Below are 20,406 nucleotides of genomic sequence, written 5' to 3' on the forward strand. Positions count from 1 at the left end.
CCTTGCGCGCACTGACCCAGATAGATTTTGTTGAAGGATATGATGTTCTACATGAACCAGCTGCCATTATGGACTACTGGGAAAATTTAAGAGGATACAGACATTTAATAGGTAGCAGTTCCAGTGTGATGAGAAACAACATTTCTTTCAGTCACGAGAAAATGACTGGAAAATTAAAAATAGTTTTTAAATATTTGTCATTTTTTTCAAAAACTATACTAGGGAGGATGATTGGAATTTAAGGGCATCCAAAAAGTAGAAGATATTGAATCCAAAGTTTCAATGCAAACATAGAACATAACAGCGCAGTACAGGCCCTTCAGCCCTCGATGTTGCGCCGACCTGTGAAACCACCCTAAAGCCCATCTACACTATTTCCCTATCATCCATATGTCTATCCAATGACCATTTGAATGCCCTTAGTGTTGGCGAGTCCACTACTGTTGCAGGCAGGGCATTCCACACCCTAAGTAAAGAACCTACCTCTGACATCTGTCCTATATCTATCTCCCCTCAATTTAAAGCTATGTCCCCTCGTGCTAGACTTCACCATCCGAGGAAAAAGGCTCTCACTGTCCACCCCATCTAATCTTCTGATCATCTTGTATGCCTTAATTAAGTCACCTCTTAACCTTCTTCTTTCTAACGAAAACAGCCTCAAGTCCCTCAGTCTTTCCTCATAAGATCTTCCCTCCATACCAGGCAACATTCTGGTAAATCTCCTCTGCACCCTTTCCAATGCTTCCACATCCTTCCTATAATGCGGCAACCAGAATTGCACGCAATACTCCAAATGCGGCCACACCAAAGTTTTGTACAGCTGCAACATGACCTCATGGCTCCAAAACTCAATCCCTCTACCAATAAAAGCTAACACATCGTACGCCTTCTTAACAACCCTCTCAACCTCGGTGGCAACTTTCAGGGATCTATGTACATGGACACCGAGATTTCTCTGCTCATCCACACTACCAAGAATCTTACCATTAGCCCAGCACTCTGTCTTCCTGTTATTCTTTCCAAAATGAATCACCTCACACTTTTCTGCATTAAACTCCATTTGCCACCTCTCAGCCCAGCTCATCTATGTCCCTCTGTAACTTGCAACATCCTTCCGCACTGTCCACAACTCCACCGACTTTAGTGTCATCTGCAAATTTACTCACCCATCCTTCTACGCCCTCCTCCAGGTCATTTATAAACATGACAAACGGCAGTGGCCCCAAAACAGATCCTTGTGGTACACCACTAGTAACTGGACTCCAGTCTGAACATTTCCCATCAACCACCACCCTCTGTCTTCTTCCAGCTAGCCAATTTCTGATCCTAACTGCTAAATCACCCTGAATCCCATGCCTCCGTATTTTCTGCAATAGCCTACCGTGGGGAACCTTATCAAACGCTTTACTGAAATCCATATACACCACATCAACTGCTTTACCCTCATCCACCTGTTTGGTCACCTTCTCAAAGAACTCAATAAGGTTTGTGAGGCACGACCTACCCTTCACAAAACCGTTGCTATCACTAATCAAATTATTCTTTTCCAGATGATTATACATCCTATCTCTTATAAACCTTTCCAAGACTTTGCCCACAACAGAAGTAAGGCTCACTGGTCTATAGTTACCGGGGTTGTCTCTACTCCCCTTCTTGAACAAGGGGACAACAAAAGAAGGGATTCTGATACAAGTAATAAAATAACAGCCCTAAAATCCTTTGTTTGATAACTAAGTAAAATTTACTGCTGCAAGTTGTTGTTTTGAAGGGGGTTCACCTATTTATTTTGCCCTCAAGGGCACCAAAGCTCAAGCACCATGCCCAGTATTTGATGGACCTGGGAAGTGATAGATGTTTGAAAAGAATGCATACGTTAACAAATGTGGCAAGATGCTGGTATTTATTTATTCATTCATTCAAGGGCTGTGGGTCGCACTGGCGAGGATAGGCATTTGTTGCCTACCCCGAAGTTGATGGTTAGTTGCTTTCTTGAACCGCTGAAATCCATGTAGTGTAGGTACAGTCACAGTGCTGTTAGGGAAGGAGTTCGAGGATTCTGACCCAATGACAGTGAAGGAACAGCAATATATTTACCAGTCAGAATGGCGAGTGACATGCAGGGGAATTTCCTGGAGGTGCTGTTCCCAGTAATCTGCTGCTCTTGTCCTTCTAGACGGTAGTCGTGAGTTTGTACGGTGCTAAGGAACCTTGGTGAGCTCTTGCAGTGCATCTTGTAGAAAGTACACACTGCTGCCACCGTGTGTTGGTGGTGGACGGAGTGAATATTTCTGTAAGGGGTGCCAATCAAGCGGGCTGCTTTGGTGGTGGAGGGAGTGAATATTTGTGGAAGAGGTGGCAATCAAGCTAGCTGCTTTGTCCTGGATAGTATCAAGCTTCTCGAGTGTTATTGGAGCTACACTCAGCCAGGCAAGTGGGGAGTATTCCTTGTGCCTTATAGGTGATGGACAGGCTTTGGAGAGTCAGGATGCAAGTTACTTGCCTCTGACCTGCTCTTGTAGCCACAGTATTTATATGGCTACTCCAATTCAGTTTCTGGTCAAAGATGTTGATAGTGGAGGATCCAGTGATGGTAAAGACATTGAATGTTAAGGGGCAATGGTATGATTCTCTTTTCTTGGAGATGGTCATTGTCTGGCACTTGTATGGCACAAATGTTACGTGTTATTTGTCAGCCCAAGCCTGGATATTGTCCGGGTCTTGCTGCATTTGCACATGGACTGCTTCAGTGTATGAAGCGTCATGAATGGTGCTGAACATTGTACAATTATCAGCTGGAAGGAAGGTCATTAATGGAGCAGCTGAAGATGGTTGGACTTAGGACGCTATCCTCAGGAACTCCTGCAGTGATGTCCCAGGACCGAGATGACTGACCTCCAACAACCACAACCATCTTCCTTTGTGCTAGATATGACTCCAACCAGTTGGGTGTTTTCCCCCTGGTTCCCATCGACTCCAATTTTGCTACAACTCCTTGATTCCAGACTCAATCAAATGCTGCCCTGATGTCAAGTGCAGTCACTCTCACATCATCTCTGGAGCTCTTTTCTCCATGTTTGAACCAAGACTGTATGTAATGAGGTCAAGAGCCAAGTGATCATGGCAGAACCCACATTGAGCCTCAGGGAGCAGGTTATTGCTACGCAAGTGCCACTTGATAGCACTGTTGATGACCCCTTCTATCATTTTATTGATGATTGAGAGTAGGCGGATAGGGCGGTAATTGGCTGGGTTGGATTTGTCCTGTTTGTGTGTACCGTATACAGGACACACCTGGTCCCTTTTGCACATTTGCCAGATAGAAGTCAGAGTTCTGGCTATACAGTTTGGCTAGGGTTACAGTAAGCTCTGAAGCACACCTTCAGTACTACTGCTGGAACGTTATCAGGGCCCATAGCCTTTGCAATTTCCAGTGCCTTAAGCCATTTCTTGATATCACATGGGGCGAATCAAATTGAATCGTCTGATTATGCTGGGAATCTCTGGACCTCAGCATTCTGGCTGAAGATTTTTGTTAATGCTTTGGTTTTGTTTTTTGCATTGATTACAGGTTCACGTGATGGGCTGGGTTGTGTTCACGACTTCTGTAATTTCTTACTGTTTTGGGCCGAGCAGTTACAATACCACGCTGTAATGCAGGATGTTTTCTATCAAAATTGATAAGAATCATTGTGGATATGCCGAATTTCCTTAATTTCCTGAGGAAGTATAGGTGCTGTTGGTCGTATTGTCGATGTGGGTGGACCAAGACAAATGGTTGGTGATGCTTACATCTAGGAATTTGAAACTGTCAACCATTTCCACCACGGCACCATTGTTGCAGACAGGGGTGTGTACGACACTTCGCTTCCTGAAGTCGATGACCAGCTTCTTAGTTTTGCTGACATTGAGGGAGAGATTGTTGTCATTGCACCATGTCGAAGTTCTCTACCTCCCTCCTGTACTCGGATTCATCATTGTTTGAGATCCGACTAACTACGGTAGTGTCGTTGGAGCTGACTTTTGCCACACAGTCATGTGTCTGAATATATTAGGCGGTTAAATACCTTACGGGGCCAAGGTATTGAGGATTATCGTGGAGGTGTCATTAATTATCCATACTCGTTGCAGTCTGTGGATCAGGAAGTCGAGGATTCAGTTACAGAGGGAAGAGCAGAGTCCTAGGTTTTAGAGTTTGGATGTATTTTAGTTTGTTAACATTATCAAAATACAGAAAACAGTACACAAGTTTGGTGGGGATCACAGTGTTGAATGCAGAGCTGCAGTCAATCAACAGTAGTCTAATGTAGGAGTCCTGTTGTCGAGATGCTCCAGGGATAATGTGCTGGGCTCCTCCATCATCGAGGATTGAAATATTTACGGAACCTCCGCCTCCAGGGAGCTGTTTAATCACCCACCACCACTCATGAGTGGATGCGACAGGACAGCAGAGCTTAGATCGGATGCTTTAGTCATGGGATTGCTTAGCTCTACAACTTGCTGTGTATGCTGTTTAGCATCCAAGTAGCTCTGTATTGTAGCTTCACCACATTGACATTTCATTTTTCGGTATGCCTTATGCTGCTCCTGGTTGTCTTCCTGCACTCTTCATTGAGCCAGGGTTGATCCCCTGCTGACGATGGCCCACAGCACCTCATGGGTACCTAGTCTGGAGTGCAACGGTAATAGTGCCACAACATGATGCAGGTTATCTTCAACAAGAAGGAGGGACTTTGTCTCCACGAAGACTGAGCAGTGGTCACTACTACCAATGCTGTCAGGACGGAGGCATTTGTGGCAGGCAGGTTGATGAGGATGAGGTATAGTATGTTTTTCCCTTTTATTAGCTCCCACCCCACGTGTCACACACTTAGTCTAGCAGTTGTCTCTTTTAGGACTCAGCCAGTAGTGGAACTACCAAGGCGCTCTTGCTGATGGACATTGAAGTCCCCGCCCCAGAGTACATTCAGTGTCCTTGCCACCTTCAGTGTTTCCTCCAAGTGATGTTCAACAAGGCAGAGTACTGATTCATTAGCTGATGGTGGACCACGTGGTAAACAGCAAGAGGTTTCCTTGTCCATGTTTGACCTGAAGCCATGAGAGTTCATGGGGTCTGGAATCAACGTTGAGGACTCCAAGGGCAACTGCCTCCCAACTATATACCACTGTGCCCTGCCACCTCTGCTGGGTCTATCCTACCTGTGGGACAGACCATAACCAGGGATGGTGATAGTGGTGCCTGGGACGTGATCAGTAAGCTATGATTACCTGAGTATGACTATATCAGGCTGTTGCTTGACCAGTCTGCGAGAAAGCTCCCCCAGTTTTAGCACAAGTGCCCAGATGTTAGTAAGGAGGATTCTGCAGGATCAACAGGGCTGGGTCTGCCGTTGTTGTTTCCAGTGCCGAGGTCAATGGTGGATGTCCACCAGTTTCTTTCTTTCTTATTGACTCTGTAGCAGTTTTGGTACAACTGAGTGGCTTGCTAGGCCATTTCAGAGGGCATTCAAGAGTGAATTACATTGCTGTGGATCTGGAGTCACATGTAAGCCAGACCAGGCAAGGACTGCAGATTTCCTTCCCAAAAGGACATTAGTGAACCAGCTGTTTTTCTTTACAACAATCCAAAATGGTTTCATGATCATCATTAGACTTTTATAATTCCAGATATTTACTCAAATGGACCATGCATTAAGCAGATGACACAAATTGCCAGTCACATTGCCAGATAGTGTCATTGGATCACATGGCTGAGAAAAGGAAAGAAAACCATAAGAATTCCAAATTAGAAATTGCAAAAGATGTACAATCTCAGCACTACAGGAAGTACAAAATGACATGGTAACATTTTCAGGAAAATCTCTCCATTAATTGAAGGGCAAATTTTAATAAAAAATATTGACTGTTATTTTCTATTAATATTCTGGTTGCAGAATACATAATAATAATCTTTACTGTCACAAGTAGGCTTACATTAACACTGCAGTGAAGTTACTGTGAAAATCCTCTAGTCGCCACACTCCGGCACCTGTTCGGGTATACTGAGGGAGCATTCAGAATGTCCAAATTACCTAACAGCACTTCTTGTGGGAGGAAACCGGTGCACCCGGAGGAAACCCACACAGACACGGGGGGAACGTGCAGACTTCGCAGAGACAGTGACCCAAGCCGGGAATTGAACCCGAGACCCTGGCGCTGTGAACCAACAGTGCTAACCACTGTGCTACCGTGCCACCCAACATTCAATCATCAAGCATTTGCAAGAAATTCTAGATTTCATAACTAGGTAAAAAGTTTACTCCACAGTCACTGACCATGTAAATTGTGATCACAGAGGATTCAAACTGTCGAACCTGCCAAGTTGCTACATCATAAAAGCGCTGCAACCTATACTAAGAATAAGCACAGCAACCAGTCATGTTCCCTCATGGAACTGTGGTGAAATTTATACTGCACTGAGGCATTAAGCAGCTTAAGTAAGGATGTTATGCTTCAGTTATGGGGGGCATAGTGGGATCACATCTCGAAAAGTGTGCGCAGTTTTGGCATCCTTATTTAAGGAAGATCTTGAATGCATTGTAGAATTTACTAGATTGATACCTGGAAGGAGCAGGTTGTCTTATGAGGAAAGTTCGGACTTGTTTCCACTAGAGCTAAGAGTGAGGGGTAACTTGATTTAAGTATATAAGATCCTGAACGGTATTGACAAGGTGGGCATTCAAAGGATGTCCCCCCTTGTGGGTGAGTCTACAACAAGTGGGACACAGTTTTAAATTTAGGTGTCGGACAGAGAAGAGGAGAAATGCTTTTCTCACATAGGGTTGCAACTCTGCCTCAGAAGCAAGATCACTGAATGTTTTTAAGGCAGAGCTACATAGATAGATCCTTGTTGGGCATGGGATCAAAGGTTATGTATGGGGGGGAATATGGGGGAGAGAGAATAGATGGGGAAATGGGGGAGAGAGAACAGATGGGGAAATGTGGAACTCAACGCAAGCAGATCAGCCTATATCTTATTGGCCGCTGCCCTAGACTTGACATGTATGCTCAAGCTGTCAGGAGTCGCGTCAATGCCAGATCCATCAGTCGCATTCACAAGACAGCAGCGAACGTCACCCAGGAACAACGCAACGCCATCCGTGATCTCAAGGCCAACCGCAACATCGTCATCAAACCAGCAGACAAAGGAGGGGCCACCGTCATACTGAACAGAATGGGCACTGCAAAGAGGTGTACCGACAACTCAACAACCAGGAACACTACAGACAGTTACCCGCAGATTCGACCAAGGAACCCACCCGCCAACTCAACAGATGGATCAAGACCTTGGATCCAGACCTTCAGAGCACCCTACGTGCCCTCATCCCACGTACTACCCAGGTTGGAGATCTCTACTGCCTCCCAAAAATACACAAGCCCAACACATCAGGCCATCCTATCGTTTCAGGCAATGGGACCCTGTGCGAGAACCTCTCTGGCTACATCGAGGGCATCTTGAAACCGACCGTACAAGGAACGCCCAGCGTCTGTCGCGACACAACGGACTTCCTTCAGAAACTCAGCACCCATGGACCAGTTGAACCAGGAACATTCCTCGGCACAATGGACGTCTCGGCACTCTACACCAGCATCCCCCATGACGACGGCATTGCTGCAACAGCCTCTGTACTCAAAACCGACAACTGAAAATCTCCAGACGCAATCCTGCAACTCATCTGCTTCATTCTGGATCACAAAAAGTTCTTCATCCAGGCGCACGGAACAGCCATGGGGACCAAATTCGCACCTCAATATGCCAACATCTTCATGCACAAGTTTGAACAAGACCTCCTCACCGCACAGGACCTTCAGCCGACGTTATACACCAGATACATCCATTTTTTTTCTTTGGACCCACAGCGAAGAATCACTGAAACGACTACACAATGACATCAATAAGTTCCATTCCACCATCAGACTCACCATGGGCTACTCTCCAAAATTGGTTGCATTCTTGGACACACTCATCTCTATCAAGGACGGTCACCTCAACACTTTGCTTTACCGCAACCCCAGGGATAACCTCATGATGCTCCACTTCTCCAGCTTCCACCCCAAACACATTAAAGAAGCCATCCCCTATGGACAAGCCCTCCGTATATACAGGATCTGCTCGGACGAGGAAGAGCGTAACAGACATCTGCAGACGCTGAAAGATTCCCTCTAACGAACGGGATATGGCGCTCGACTCATCGATCGACAGTTCCAACGCGCCACAGCTAAAAACCGCATCAACTTCCTCAGAAGACAAACACGGGACACAACCGACAGAGTACCCTTCGTCGTCCAGTACTTCCCCCCAACAGAGAAACTACGACATCTTTGCAGCCTTCAACACGTCATCGTTGAAGATAAACATCTTGCCAAGGTCATCCTCACACCCCCACTACTTGCCTTCAAACAACCACGCAACCTCAAACAAACTATTGTTTGCAGCAAACTACCCAGCCTTCAGAACAGCGACCACAACCACACAACCCTGCCATGGCAATCTCTGCAAGACATGCCAGATCATCGACATGGGTACCACCATTACACGCAAGAACACCACCCACCAGGTACGCGGTACATACTCGTGCGACTCGGCCAACATTGTCTACCTCATACGCTGCATGAAAGGATGTCCCGAAGCGTGGTACATTGGGGAGACCATGCAGATGCTGCGGCAACGGATGAATGGACATTGCACGACAATCGTCAGGCAGGAATGTTCCCTTCCAATCAGGGAACACTTCAGCAGTCATGGGCATTCAGCCTCTGATCTCCGGGTAAGCATTCTCCAAGGCAGCCTTCAGGACGCACAACAACGCAAAATCGGCGAGCAGAAACTTATAGCCAAGTTCCGCACACATGAGTATGGCCTCAACCAGGACCTGGGATTTACGTTGCATTACATTCATCCCCCACCATCTGGCCTGGGCTTGTGAAATCCTACCAACTGTCCTGGCTTGAGACAATTCACACCTCTTTAACCCGGGGTTACCCATATCTCTGGATCTGTAAAGACCTAATTACCTGCAAATGCTCACCTTCTAAGCATTGTCTGGCATCTTTGACTTTGTCTATATATATGTTTCTGGAGCATATCGCTTCATTCACCCGAGGAAGGAGCAGTGCTCCGAAAGCTAGTGATTTGAAACAAACCTGTTGGACTTTAACCTGGTGTTGTAAGACTTCTTACTGTGCTCACCCCAGTCCAACACCGGCATCTCCACATTATATTTTATTGAATGGCGGAGCAGCCACGAGAGCCCGCATGGCCTACTTCGGCTCCTGTTTCCTACCAAACTTACATACATCAGACATGGCCTGTGGGGGATGTCAGGAAAGGTTGACTGAAACTCGCCCCTGGGAGATGTGCTGAGGTGTCTGACTGCTGGCAAGGGCTAAGTCATGTGCCTTCCGCATTATCAGGGGCTATTTGCACCGGCCTTGGTTTGCCAGGCCTTCTTTGGTGCAGATCTGTAAATTACCAGGTTGCTCTTAGATCACCAAGTGACAGGAAGGGGTGGGAGGGGGTTAGAGGAAGAAGTTTCCTGTCAGGGTTTCTGTAAATTCACGTCCCTCAACAGGAACAAAGCCCCGCAAGGCCACAATATGGAATGACTGCTTTGCAAAAACGAGCAGGGTGAAAGGATTGGAGTGATTCTCCAGCAGGGAGCAGATTCCCTTGTTCGCTCCATTATCTGTCAGCCTGATGAGAGTTTGAATGTAAACTCGTGTGCAGCGCGCTCTCACCCATTCGCCAACGGTAAAGCCCCAGAAACCCTTCACACAGGCCCCCGGCTCGGATACGGTATCTTTACCCTGGGCTCCCATTCAAATCCGCTTCCCCCTCTCGTATTTTTTTTCAATATTAAAAAAAATATAAAGTTTCATCTATTTTTCTTTACCTCACATACAGCCCCGCCGCCGCCATTGCTGACCCTCCTCACGTGACAGACGCTCGGGGTCGTTCCTCCTCCCCAGCGCACGTGATTCGCGTCGGCCCCGCCCTCCGTGCGCGACGCAGTCCGTTCCCCCCACACGTGATCCATATCGGCCCCGCCCTCTGTGCTCGGCGCCGTCCGATCCGCCCCCCGACACGTGATCCATGTCGGCCCCGCCCTCTGTGCTGGGCGTCGTTCGCCGCGCCCCCCCACACACGTGATCTATGTCGGCCCCGCCCTCTGTACTGGCGTCGATCGCCGCGCCCCCCCCACACACGTGATCCATGTCGGCCCCGCCCTCTGTGCTGGGCGTCGTTCGCCACCCCCCCCACACACGTGATCCATGTCGGCCCCGCCCTCTGTGCTGGGCGCCATTCGTCTCGCCTCCACACACGTGATCTACATCGGGGCCGACCTTCCTCACGTGATTCGCCCCACCCCCAACCTCCACACGTGATCATCTACAGATGAGGCGCCCGGCGGCCCGCGTCACGTGATTGACCTTTTATCATGGCCGCCCCCTGGAAGGTGACAGGTGTGTGTTTGTGCGGTGAGAGATTGTCTTTATGTTAGGCACGGTGCCTTTTTTTCGGGTCGTGTTCGCCCCACCTCCCCCGAATGTTTTGTTCCACTGATGGGAAATGAAAATAGGAACCCCCCTCCCTTAACTATATTTGCTTACGCTGGAATGTGTCTATTCCAAGTGTTTTAATCGCTAGCCCTCCCCTGCTATTCGGAATGATCCGCGGGCTGCCAAGCTTTTCTTTTCTCCCTCTCGTTCGGCTAAAACTGTTATTTCATAAACAGCTGATCTGACATGTTTATTTTCTTAGACACGCCTACTCGTTTTTTTGTTAATTGTGACTGGAGGATTAGGGTATGGCCGGAATCGAATGAACACTCATCTATTGATCAAACTCTGAGTGGACGGGCAAGTTTACTGTAACTATCCCGCTTTATAGGTCAGACCAGTCTTTTACTATTTTTGGCTGACGCAGCTGTTAGGTCAGTTGAAATTGGAATCCTGTATTTTTGATTTAGTTATGATGCCAGCGTTGGATTGGGGTGAGCACGATAAGAAGTCTTACAACACCAGGTTAAAGTCCAACAGGTTTGTTTCAAAATCTGAGGTTTAACTTTAACCTGGTGTTGTAAGACTTCTTACTTTGATTTAGTTATTCACTTTTCTTTATTTTGCCTGTTGGGCAGTTTGTAGAGGGCATGTAGAATCTGTTTCCTGCTCCTTGCTGGATGTATTTGGCTAGTGAGTTGTTGTCAGCTATTTCTAGCTCAATACAATAATCTTCAGCCAGAAGTGCTAAGTGGATAGAACATAGAACAGTACAGCACATGATCCATCTCTGTCTCCTCCAGAGGTCCCGATCGTCATAGATGCCAGTCTTCAGCCAATTCGATTCACCCCATGTGATATCAAGAAATGATTGAAGGCACTGGTCACTGCAAAGGTTGTGGACCCTGACACTATTCCTGCAATGGTACTGATGACTTGTGCTCCAGGACTTGCCACGCACCCTGAGCCAAGTTGTTCCAGTACAGTTACAAAACTGGCAGCTACCTGGCAATGTGGAAAATTGCTCTGGTATGTACACAAAAAGCAGGGAAAATTCAACCCTGGCCAATTATCACCCTATCAGTCTGCACTCAATCATCAGCAAAAGTAATAATGGGATCATCAACAGTGCTATCAAGCAGCACTAACTTAGGAATCAGGGGGTAAACTCTCCACTGTTTGGAGTCATGCTCAGCACAAAGGAAAATGGTTGTGGTTGTTGGAGGTCTGTCATCTCAGTCTCAGGACATCACAGCAGGAGTTCCTCAGGGTAGTGTCACAGGCCCAATAATTTTCAGTTGCTTCATCAATGACCTTCCTTCCAACATAAGGTCAGATGATGGGTGGGGTGCTTGCAGATTATTGCAAAATGTTCAGCACCATTCATGACTCCCCAAACACTGAAGCAGTCCACATGAAATGCAGCAAGACCTGGACTGTATCCAGGCTTGGGCTGACAAGTGGCAAGCAACATTCCTGCAACGCAAATGCCAGTCAATGACCATTCCCAATAAAAGAGAACCAAACAAAAGAGAGTGTCAGTTGAAAGGAATTCAGGACCGGCATGTTCCTCTGAGGGAGAAGGATAAATACGGCAAATTTCAGGAACCTTCGATAACGAGAGATAGTGTAGACCTCGTCAAAAAGAAAAAGAAGGCATTTGTCAGGGCTAGAAGGCTGAGAACAGACAAAGCCTGTGTGGAATATAAGGAAAGTAGGAAGGAACTTAAGCAAGGAGTCAGGAGGGCTAGAAGAGGTCATGAAAAGTCATTGGCAAGTAGGGTTAAGGAAAATCCCAAGGCTTTTTACACATACATAAAAAACAAGAGAGTAGCCAGGGAAAGGGTTGGCCCACTGAAGGATAGGCAAGGGAATCTATGTGTGGAGCCAGAGGAAATGGACGAGGTACTAAATGAATACTTTGCATCAGTATTCACCAAAGAGAAAGAATTGGTGGATGTTGAGTCTGGAAAAGGGTGTGTAGATAGCCTGGGTCACATTGAGATCCAAAAAGACGAGGTGTTGAAAAATATTAAGGTAGATAAGTCCCCAGGGCCTGATGGGATCTACCCCAGAATACCGAAGGAGGCTAGAGAGGAAATTGCTGAGGCCTTGACAGAAATCTTTGGATCCTCACTGTCTTCAGGTGATGTCCCAGAGGACTGGAGAATAGCCAATGTTGTTCCTTTGTTTAAGAAGGGTAGCAAGGATAATCCAGGGAACTACAGGCCGGTGAACCTTACGTCAGTGGTAGGGAAATTACTGGAGAGAATTCTTCGAGACAGGATCCACTCCCATTTGGAAGCAAATGGACGTATTAGTGAGAGGCAGCATGGTTTTGTGAAGGGGAGGTCGTGTCTCACTAACTTGATAGATTTTTTCGAAGAGGTCACAAAGATGATTGATGCAGGTAGGGCAGTGGATGTTGTCTATTTGGACTTCAGTAAGGCCTTTGACAAGGTCCCTCATGGTAGACTGGTACAAAAGGTGAAGTCACACGGGATCAGGGTGAGCGGGCAAGGTGTATACAGAACTGGCTAGGTCATAGAAGACAGGGAGTAGCAATGGAAGGGTGCATTTCTAATTGGAGGGCTGTGACTAGTGGTGTTCCGCAGGGATCAGTGCTGGGACCTTTGCTGTTCGTAGTATGTATAAATGATTTGGAGGAAAATGTAACTGGTCTGATTAGTAAGTTTGCAGAAGACACAAAGGTTGGTGGAATTGTGGATAGCGATGAGGACTATCAGAGGATACAGCAGGATTTAGATCGTTTGGAGACTTGGGCGGAGAGATCGCAGGTGGAGTTTAATCTGGACAAATGTGAGGTAATGCATTTTGGAAGGTCTAATGCAGGTAGGGAATATACAGTGAATGGTAGAGCCCTCAAGAGTATTGAAAGTCAGAGAGATCTAGGTGTACAGGTCCACAGGTCACTTAAAGGGACAACACAGGTGGAGAAGGTAGTCAAGATGGCATAGGGCATGTTTGCCTTCATTGGCCGGGGCATTGAGTATAAGAATTGGCAAGTCATGTTGCAGCTCTATAGAACCTTAGTTAGGCTACACTTGGAGTATAGTGTTCAGTTCTAGTCGCCACACTACCAGAAGGATGTGGAGGCTTTAGAGAGGGTGGAGAAGAGATTTACCAGGATGTTGACTGGTATGGAGGGCATTAGCTATGAGAAGCGGTTGAATAAACTCGGTTTGTTCTCACTGGAACGATGGAGGTTGAGAGGCGACCTGATAGAGGTCTACAAAATTATGAGGGGCATAGACAGAGTGGATAGTCAGAGGGTTTTCCCCAGGGTAGAGGGCTCAATTACTAGGGGGCATAGATTTAAGGTGCGAGCGGCAAGGTTTAGAAGAGATGTACGAGGCAAGTATTTTTACACAGAGGGTAGTGGGTGCCTGGAACTCGCTGCTGGAGGAGGTGGTGGAAGCAGGGACGATAGTGACATTTAAGGGGCATCTTGATAAATACATGAATGGGATGGGAATAGAGGGATACGGACCCAGGAAGTGTAGAAGATTTTGGTTTAGACGGGCAGCATGGTCGGCGCGGGCTTGGAGGGCTGAAGGGCCTGTTCCTGTGCTGTATTTTTCTTTGTTCTTTTGTTCTTTGTTTAAATTTATCCATATGCACAAAAAAAATCAACTAACACATTTCAAGGCGTTTACAATCTGTCAGAATTTCTTTCGAATAAAAAGCACACTGCCCCATGACACCAATATTCATTCGCGTGATTTGGCTTTTTAAAATATATGCTTTCAAAAATTGTAATATATACCTTGCCAGCAGAGATATGAATTGAAAACATAAATCATATGGATAATGACAGAAAGATGAAGGTCACAATTAGCACTTCAATAGACTCCTAGACCGGATAACACATCTTCAGGAAATGGGGGGAAAAAGCCCAGGAAAGCATTGACTAAAATGTGCCAATCACAAAAGGCAGGAAGCTGAACAATTCTAATTTTATTTGGCAATTCTTGGTCAGTGAGGAGAGCCATTCGCCCGGCGACCGAAAATTGCCAATGTCACTGGATCTTTACACGGCCCGCGTCCCGCCCGTAGCGATCTTCCGGTGGGCGGGACGGAAGAATCCAACCCCTAATCTGGTTTAAAAAGCGAATGGAATATAGGCCCTTATCTGAAGAGGACTGGAATACAAAGTGGTAGAAGTTATGTTGCAGTTGACAGAGCTCTAAACAGGACTCCATGAACTGCATTCCTTTATGAGCACTGCACCTTTGAAAGGCTACATTAGCCTTGGAGGTGGTGCAGCACAGATTTGCCAGAGGGACACTGGGGCTAAAAGTGTTAAATTATGAGGGGAGATTGCATGGTGTTCCCTGGAATATTGAAGGTTAATAGAAGATCTAATTGAGGTGGGTAAGATGATCAAAGTTTTTAGTAAGGTAAGTAGATAGAAACTCCGGTGAAGGAATGCAGAAGAAGGGCATGTAACTTTAAAAATAGAGCTTGATGATTTAGAGGGGAGATCAGAAAGGACAAGGGCTAGTTAAAGTCTGGAATTCTCTTCCCCAAAAAGCTGTTGTGGCTGGGGCAATTGAAATTTTCAAGACTGAGATTGATGAATTTTTTGTTAGGCAAAGGCTTGAGGGGTTACAGAACCTGGACAGGTAGCTGGAATTAAGATTCAGATCCGTCACAATGTAATTGAGCGACACAACAGGCTTGAGGGGCTGTATGGCCTACTCCTGTTCCGATGTTGCAACAGAGAACACAAAACTCAGAAGCAATTCACTTAAGCACGTTTATGATGGCAAGAGTTATATTTGGCATCTGCTGAGTGGAAGATACCACAAATAGCCTACTCTCTTTATCAATGAAATACATGTTTCCCGATTAACTCCACAGACAGATGGTACATGAAATGAAATGAAAATCGCTTATTGTCACGAGTAGGCTTCAATGAAGTTACTGTGAAAAGCCCCTAGTCGCCACATTCCGACGCCTGTCCGGGGAGGCTGGTACGGGAATTGAACCGTGCTGCTGGCCTGCCTTGGTCTGCTTTCAAAGCCTGCCCAGCCCAGCTACCTTGAAAGTGGTTGTTACCTTTTAAATTCAGCAAAATAGTGGTATTGGAAAAAACAATGATGTTACTGATTCTGCATCAACCAATTGTTTTCAGTAGAATTTAATTTAATTTGTTACTTCCAAACTGGAAATGAATCGGCTCGTGGATCCCTTAATTCCATGTGTTTTAATCTGATGGCATATCCAAGCTGAACGTGATTTTTTTTTCTGTTTGTCACTGAAATAATGGATGTTGAAAAAACAATTCTGTGACTAAAAATAAGTTGCCATCGTCCCAGGTGACCACAGGCTGTTGGGGTGGGGGGGGGGGGGGGGGGGGGAGAGGAGAGGAGGAGGGCTCATAAGCTTCCTTCTAAAGCACCACCCAGGGGGAGCGCCAAAATCATTTGAAAATCTCATATTATTTCTGTTTGTCTGGTGGGGGGACGGTTTTTGCCGGTGGTGAGGAGTGTCATCTGAGCATGACATTCACAGGCAAATTGGTTCAAACTGGAGCTCAGTTTCAGACTGCACCATGTTTGCCTGCTGATCTCCCAGTACAAAGTCAGCTGAATGAAAGACAAACATAAGCAAACTTGGTGGGTCTAACAAATTGTTAAATTTCACCCCTGTATCTGACTTACTGACATTCATTTGCGCAGATGGATGAAAAACCCCTCTGCAACATTTGGCACTATCATCTTATAATCTATCTGTAACTAATGCAGTGTCTACATTCCGATCTTTGTTCCAGGTCTGACAGTCAGTTAGATGTACCCAGTTGCAAAAGTTGGAAGAAAATCCAATCAGACAAAGGGGACATTTAAGCGAATAATTGTTGGCAAATGGAATGGAACCTCAAACACTTTGCCGGATTCTAGGGTAATCAAACCTTTCTCGGTACTGTGTACGTCGGAAGAGAAGCCTGCAGCAATGTTGCAAAATCCTGTCTATGTGGAGTCTTTCATTGTCTTCATCATCGTGTTGTCTGTCCACGCTGTGATCTGGAACACCTTTTCCTGGTGCACACTCGCCTTGGCGGTTCAGGCTTATTATGTTCAGCACAAGTGGGACCGGCTGCTGAAGTCCGGGAATGCTGTTTTCCAATACAGGACGGCCGATAGCAGTGGCCTGCTGCCGGCCAGCGTGGTTTTGCCTCTGATAGGAATCGTGCTGAAGGAGCGGTGGGCGACGGTCGGCAACGTACAGTTCGAGCGGTTCTGCATTGTGTGTTCGGCTGCGGGAATGGCCATTGCTCTCTTCATCTCACTGCTGGGTCTGGGCCTCACAAAGCCACTGCCCACTAATACCAGCATTGTGTACGGCTTCGCAACCTGTGCCATAATGTACGCCCTGAAACACACACTTTCGGTTTCCGAGGTCATCGAAATCTTGGAAGTACTATTGATTTTTGTCTATCTCTCTCTCATCATCCTTTATATCATGCCACGGAGCTTCACCCCAGGAGAAGTTATGTTGTTCTTGTCGGGTTTGAGCATAGTCACCAATCAGCTCATCAAACGTTGTTTGACTTTCGGAGACAGCCGCTATGATCCACTTGCATCGTTCCTTTTGGTGATTGTGGTTGGGACGGCTCTTCTGGGATTGGTTTTCACCATTTTGTACTGTTTTGTGGACTCTAACACCTGGGTCTCCTCGCTGATTTTCCACGTGACTACAGTTATCTTTGGATCGGGAACCATGGCCCTCTGGTTCTACCGACTGACCAGGAACCATCTTTTCGCTTGGCTTCTCAACTTCCTCACATCCACCAGAACCAGGATGTACCTGCTTAGCTACTGGGTCACACTGGCATTCCTGGCTGCACTCATTGTCTTTCACCAGAACTGTAAGCAATCATCTGGATCTAAAGAGTACAAAGCTTCCACAGCCATGCGGAAAAGCTTTCACATTGTTATAGTGGCAACCTACATCCCAGGCCTCATCTACGATCGTCCGCTACTGTACGTTGCTGCCGTGGTTTGCTTTGCCGCATTTGTGGTGTTGGAGTATATAAGGCATTTCAGGATTAAACCACTTGGAATGATGTTGAGTCCAATGCTTGCCACGTTTCTTGATGAGCGTGACAGTGGCCCTTTAATCCTGACGCACATTTATCTGCTGCTAGGACTGACACTGCCTGTATGGCTGTTCCCTGGGGTGTTCGCCCCACTCAGTGTTTTTCCAGGGGAGGTAGCACTGGCTCCCTATGCGGGAGTCCTGGCCGTGGGGATTGGCGACGCCATGGCCTCTGTTATTGGAAGCACGGTGGGAGAGGTTAGGTGGCCTGGAACGAAGAAGACCTTTGAAGGGACAGCAACTTCCATCTTTGCCCAGATAATTGCTGTTGCTTTAATTCTGATCTTTGATAAAACAGTGAGTCTGAATGGCAGCTACACCTGGATTGTGGGGTCTATTGTCATAGTCTCCCTGTTGGAAACTTACACCAATCAAATAGACAATCTTTTATTGCCTTTGTATCTTTTCCTTATGCTGATGGTTTGAATTAGATAACTGGGTGAACACAGACATCATGGGGAATGTTCTGTTTTCTAGGTACAAGGGCAGTATTCCTTTAGCTGAAATATAGAAACATTCAAATGCCACCATAAGGAGGTAATTGTAATATTCAGAGGTGACTCCGAGCAAGGTAATACCTAACTGATAAATTATTAATTTAAGGCAATGGTGATCTAAATACAAAATAAAATATTACGGCTTCCCAAATACCAAGTTCATATAACAATGTGAAATTAAGCCATATGTACTTGGAAAGACCCCCAGTTTATTCCCTGCTTTATACTGAATTAACTAAACCCCCCCCCCCCCCCCAATCACTATAGTGCAGAAGAAGGCCATTCGACCCTTGAGTCTGCACTGACCCTCCAAAAGAGCATCCTACCAATGCCCATACCCCCAACCTATCCTCATAACCTAGTAACCCTGCCTTTTGGACACGAAGGGGAAATTGATCATTGCCTAACCTGCACATCTTTGGACTGTGGGAGGAAACAGGAGCACCTGGAGGAAACCCACGCAGACACGGGGAGGAAGTGCAGACTCCGCACAGACAGTCACTCGAGGCCGGAATTGAACCCGGGTCCCTGGCACTGTGGCGCCATGACGCCCCCATTAAAATAAATCAGCCAAGGGTTTTCACTCCTCAAAATCTATAAAGAAAGGAAGACCCTTAATTAGAATAGATGAATGAAGAAACATCAGAATAATATATGGCCACTGTTGGCTTCTTTCACCTGCACCTCAACATAAGACCAGTTCAAAGAGGGAAAACCTGCTGAATGGTACTTTTCAGATTGGTAAGAATGGAACAAAAGCACTCGCACCATTGATGCAATCGTGTCAATCTTTATATTTCTGACGCTTGATTTACTACGACTGCTATTTGTTTTTCACCCAATCGGAAGCCATATTTTGTAATAAATAAAACACTGCAACTGTTGGGAATCTGGGAGAGAAACCCAAATTGCTGGAAATGCTCATCCGGCCAGGCAACAACTACTGAAAGAAAAAATGTTCAAGGATTAATCTAATAAATGTTTTGATAATTGGTGAAGGTTAACCTTTACTCTGCTTTACAAATATTCCTGACATGCTGGTTTAGCCAGCATTTTCTGTTTTGTTTCAGATTTCCAGCAGCTATAGTCTTTTTTTTTGTTACCATTGCGGATCACTGTCCAATGACCCCTGTTGTTGGACAGTTCTTATGTGGATATTGGGTAAGGATGGGATTGGGTTCAATATGAAATGCTCTTTCACTAACCCCACCCTGCATTATCAAATGGAGAAGACTGGAGGGTAGGAATGATAAGACTTTGTTTTTAAAAAGAGCACGTATTGACTAAGACAAATATTTTAATCGTACTGTCAACCAGCAGATCTAATCATAATAGAATCCCTACAGTGCAGAAGGAGATCATTCGGCCCATCGGGTCTGCATTGACCATTTGGAAGAGCTTCCTACACAGGCCCAATCCTTGCTCTATCCCTGTAACCCCACATAACCTTTGAACACTAAGGGGCAATTTAGCGTGGCCAGTCCACCCAACCTGAATATCTTTGGACTGTGGGAGGAAACTGGAGCATCCGGAAGAAACCCACGCAGATAGGGAGAGAATGTGCAAACTCCACAAACACAGTCACCTGAGGTCGGAATCGAACCTGGGTCCCTGGCGCTGTGAGGCAGCAGTGCTAACCCACTGTGCCACCATGATAGTAGAGTGTTGTGGATTTCCTCTGCTGGTAAGCAGATGTAGATCCCACACCTGAAAACATCTGCAAATATGGTGGGACTGAAGGTTTTACTGAGTGTAAAATCATGGCTGAATCCTGTAGGCCATACATATTGGAAAATGCAGTGAACATTAGTTCCTAATAATGCCAATCAACCAGGATTGGTGCAAGAATAACCTGCAATAATGCAGAACCACACTCACAAAGCGTACGCAATAATATGTGTTCTACAACTGTGTAAGCAGAAGCAAAGTGTAACCTGTCACAGGGGAAGGAAGCACTGAGCAAACAGAAGGAGCTTCCTCCGAGTAAGTGAAGGGGAGATTCGGCAGGTAGAGGAATTGGTGAGTCGCTCAATCCCGGTCACCCTGTCCACCTTACAGGAGCTATTGCACAAAATAATCAAGACTTGGAAATCAGCTGCCAATCATTCAGCAATAATTGGTGACTTGTCCTGAATCATACATAAGATCTAGGAGCAGGGAGTGGACCATAAGTCAACTCGAACCTGACCCACCATTAATTGAGTTCATGGCTGATCTCTCTTCGTCGCCCTTTTCCTGCACGCTCCCCATA

General features: G+C 46.2%; 2 protein-coding genes across 6 annotated transcripts in view; one reads left to right on the plus strand and one right to left on the minus strand.

Annotated features, from left to right (window-relative positions):
- The window catches only part of nup188 (nucleoporin 188), a 126,211-nt gene extending 116,197 nt beyond the window's left edge, over positions 1–10,014 (minus strand). For all 3 annotated transcript variants that reach the window (XM_038781467.1, XM_038781468.1, XM_038781469.1), the window contains exon 1: positions 9,930–10,014. In XM_038781467.1, coding sequence (XP_038637395.1) covers positions 9,930–9,955 — 26 coding nt within the window. In that variant the 5' untranslated portion in view covers positions 9,956–10,014. The remainder of the gene's footprint in view (positions 1–9,929) is intronic.
- Positions 10,015–10,423: 409 nt separating this feature from the next.
- Positions 10,424–18,521, plus strand: dolk (dolichol kinase). 3 transcript variants are annotated; one of them, XM_038781545.1, is made up of 2 exons: positions 10,424–10,500; positions 16,334–18,521. In XM_038781545.1, the coding sequence occupies exon 2, from the start codon at positions 16,351–16,353 to the stop codon at positions 18,082–18,084; it is 1,734 nt and encodes a 577-aa protein (XP_038637473.1). In that variant the 5' UTR covers positions 10,424–10,500; positions 16,334–16,350; the 3' UTR covers positions 18,085–18,521. The 3 variants fall into 3 exon arrangements, with proteins under 3 accessions (XP_038637473.1, XP_038637472.1, XP_038637474.1); XM_038781544.1 differs by having other exon boundaries at positions 10,437–10,515; XM_038781546.1 differs by lacking the exon at positions 10,424–10,500 and adding an exon at positions 10,536–10,970.
- Positions 18,522–20,406: the final 1,885 nt, after the last annotated feature.

This window comes from Scyliorhinus canicula, chromosome 21, assembly GCF_902713615.1.
Source record: "Scyliorhinus canicula chromosome 21, sScyCan1.1, whole genome shotgun sequence".
NCBI lineage: Eukaryota > Metazoa > Chordata > Chondrichthyes > Carcharhiniformes > Scyliorhinidae > Scyliorhinus > Scyliorhinus canicula.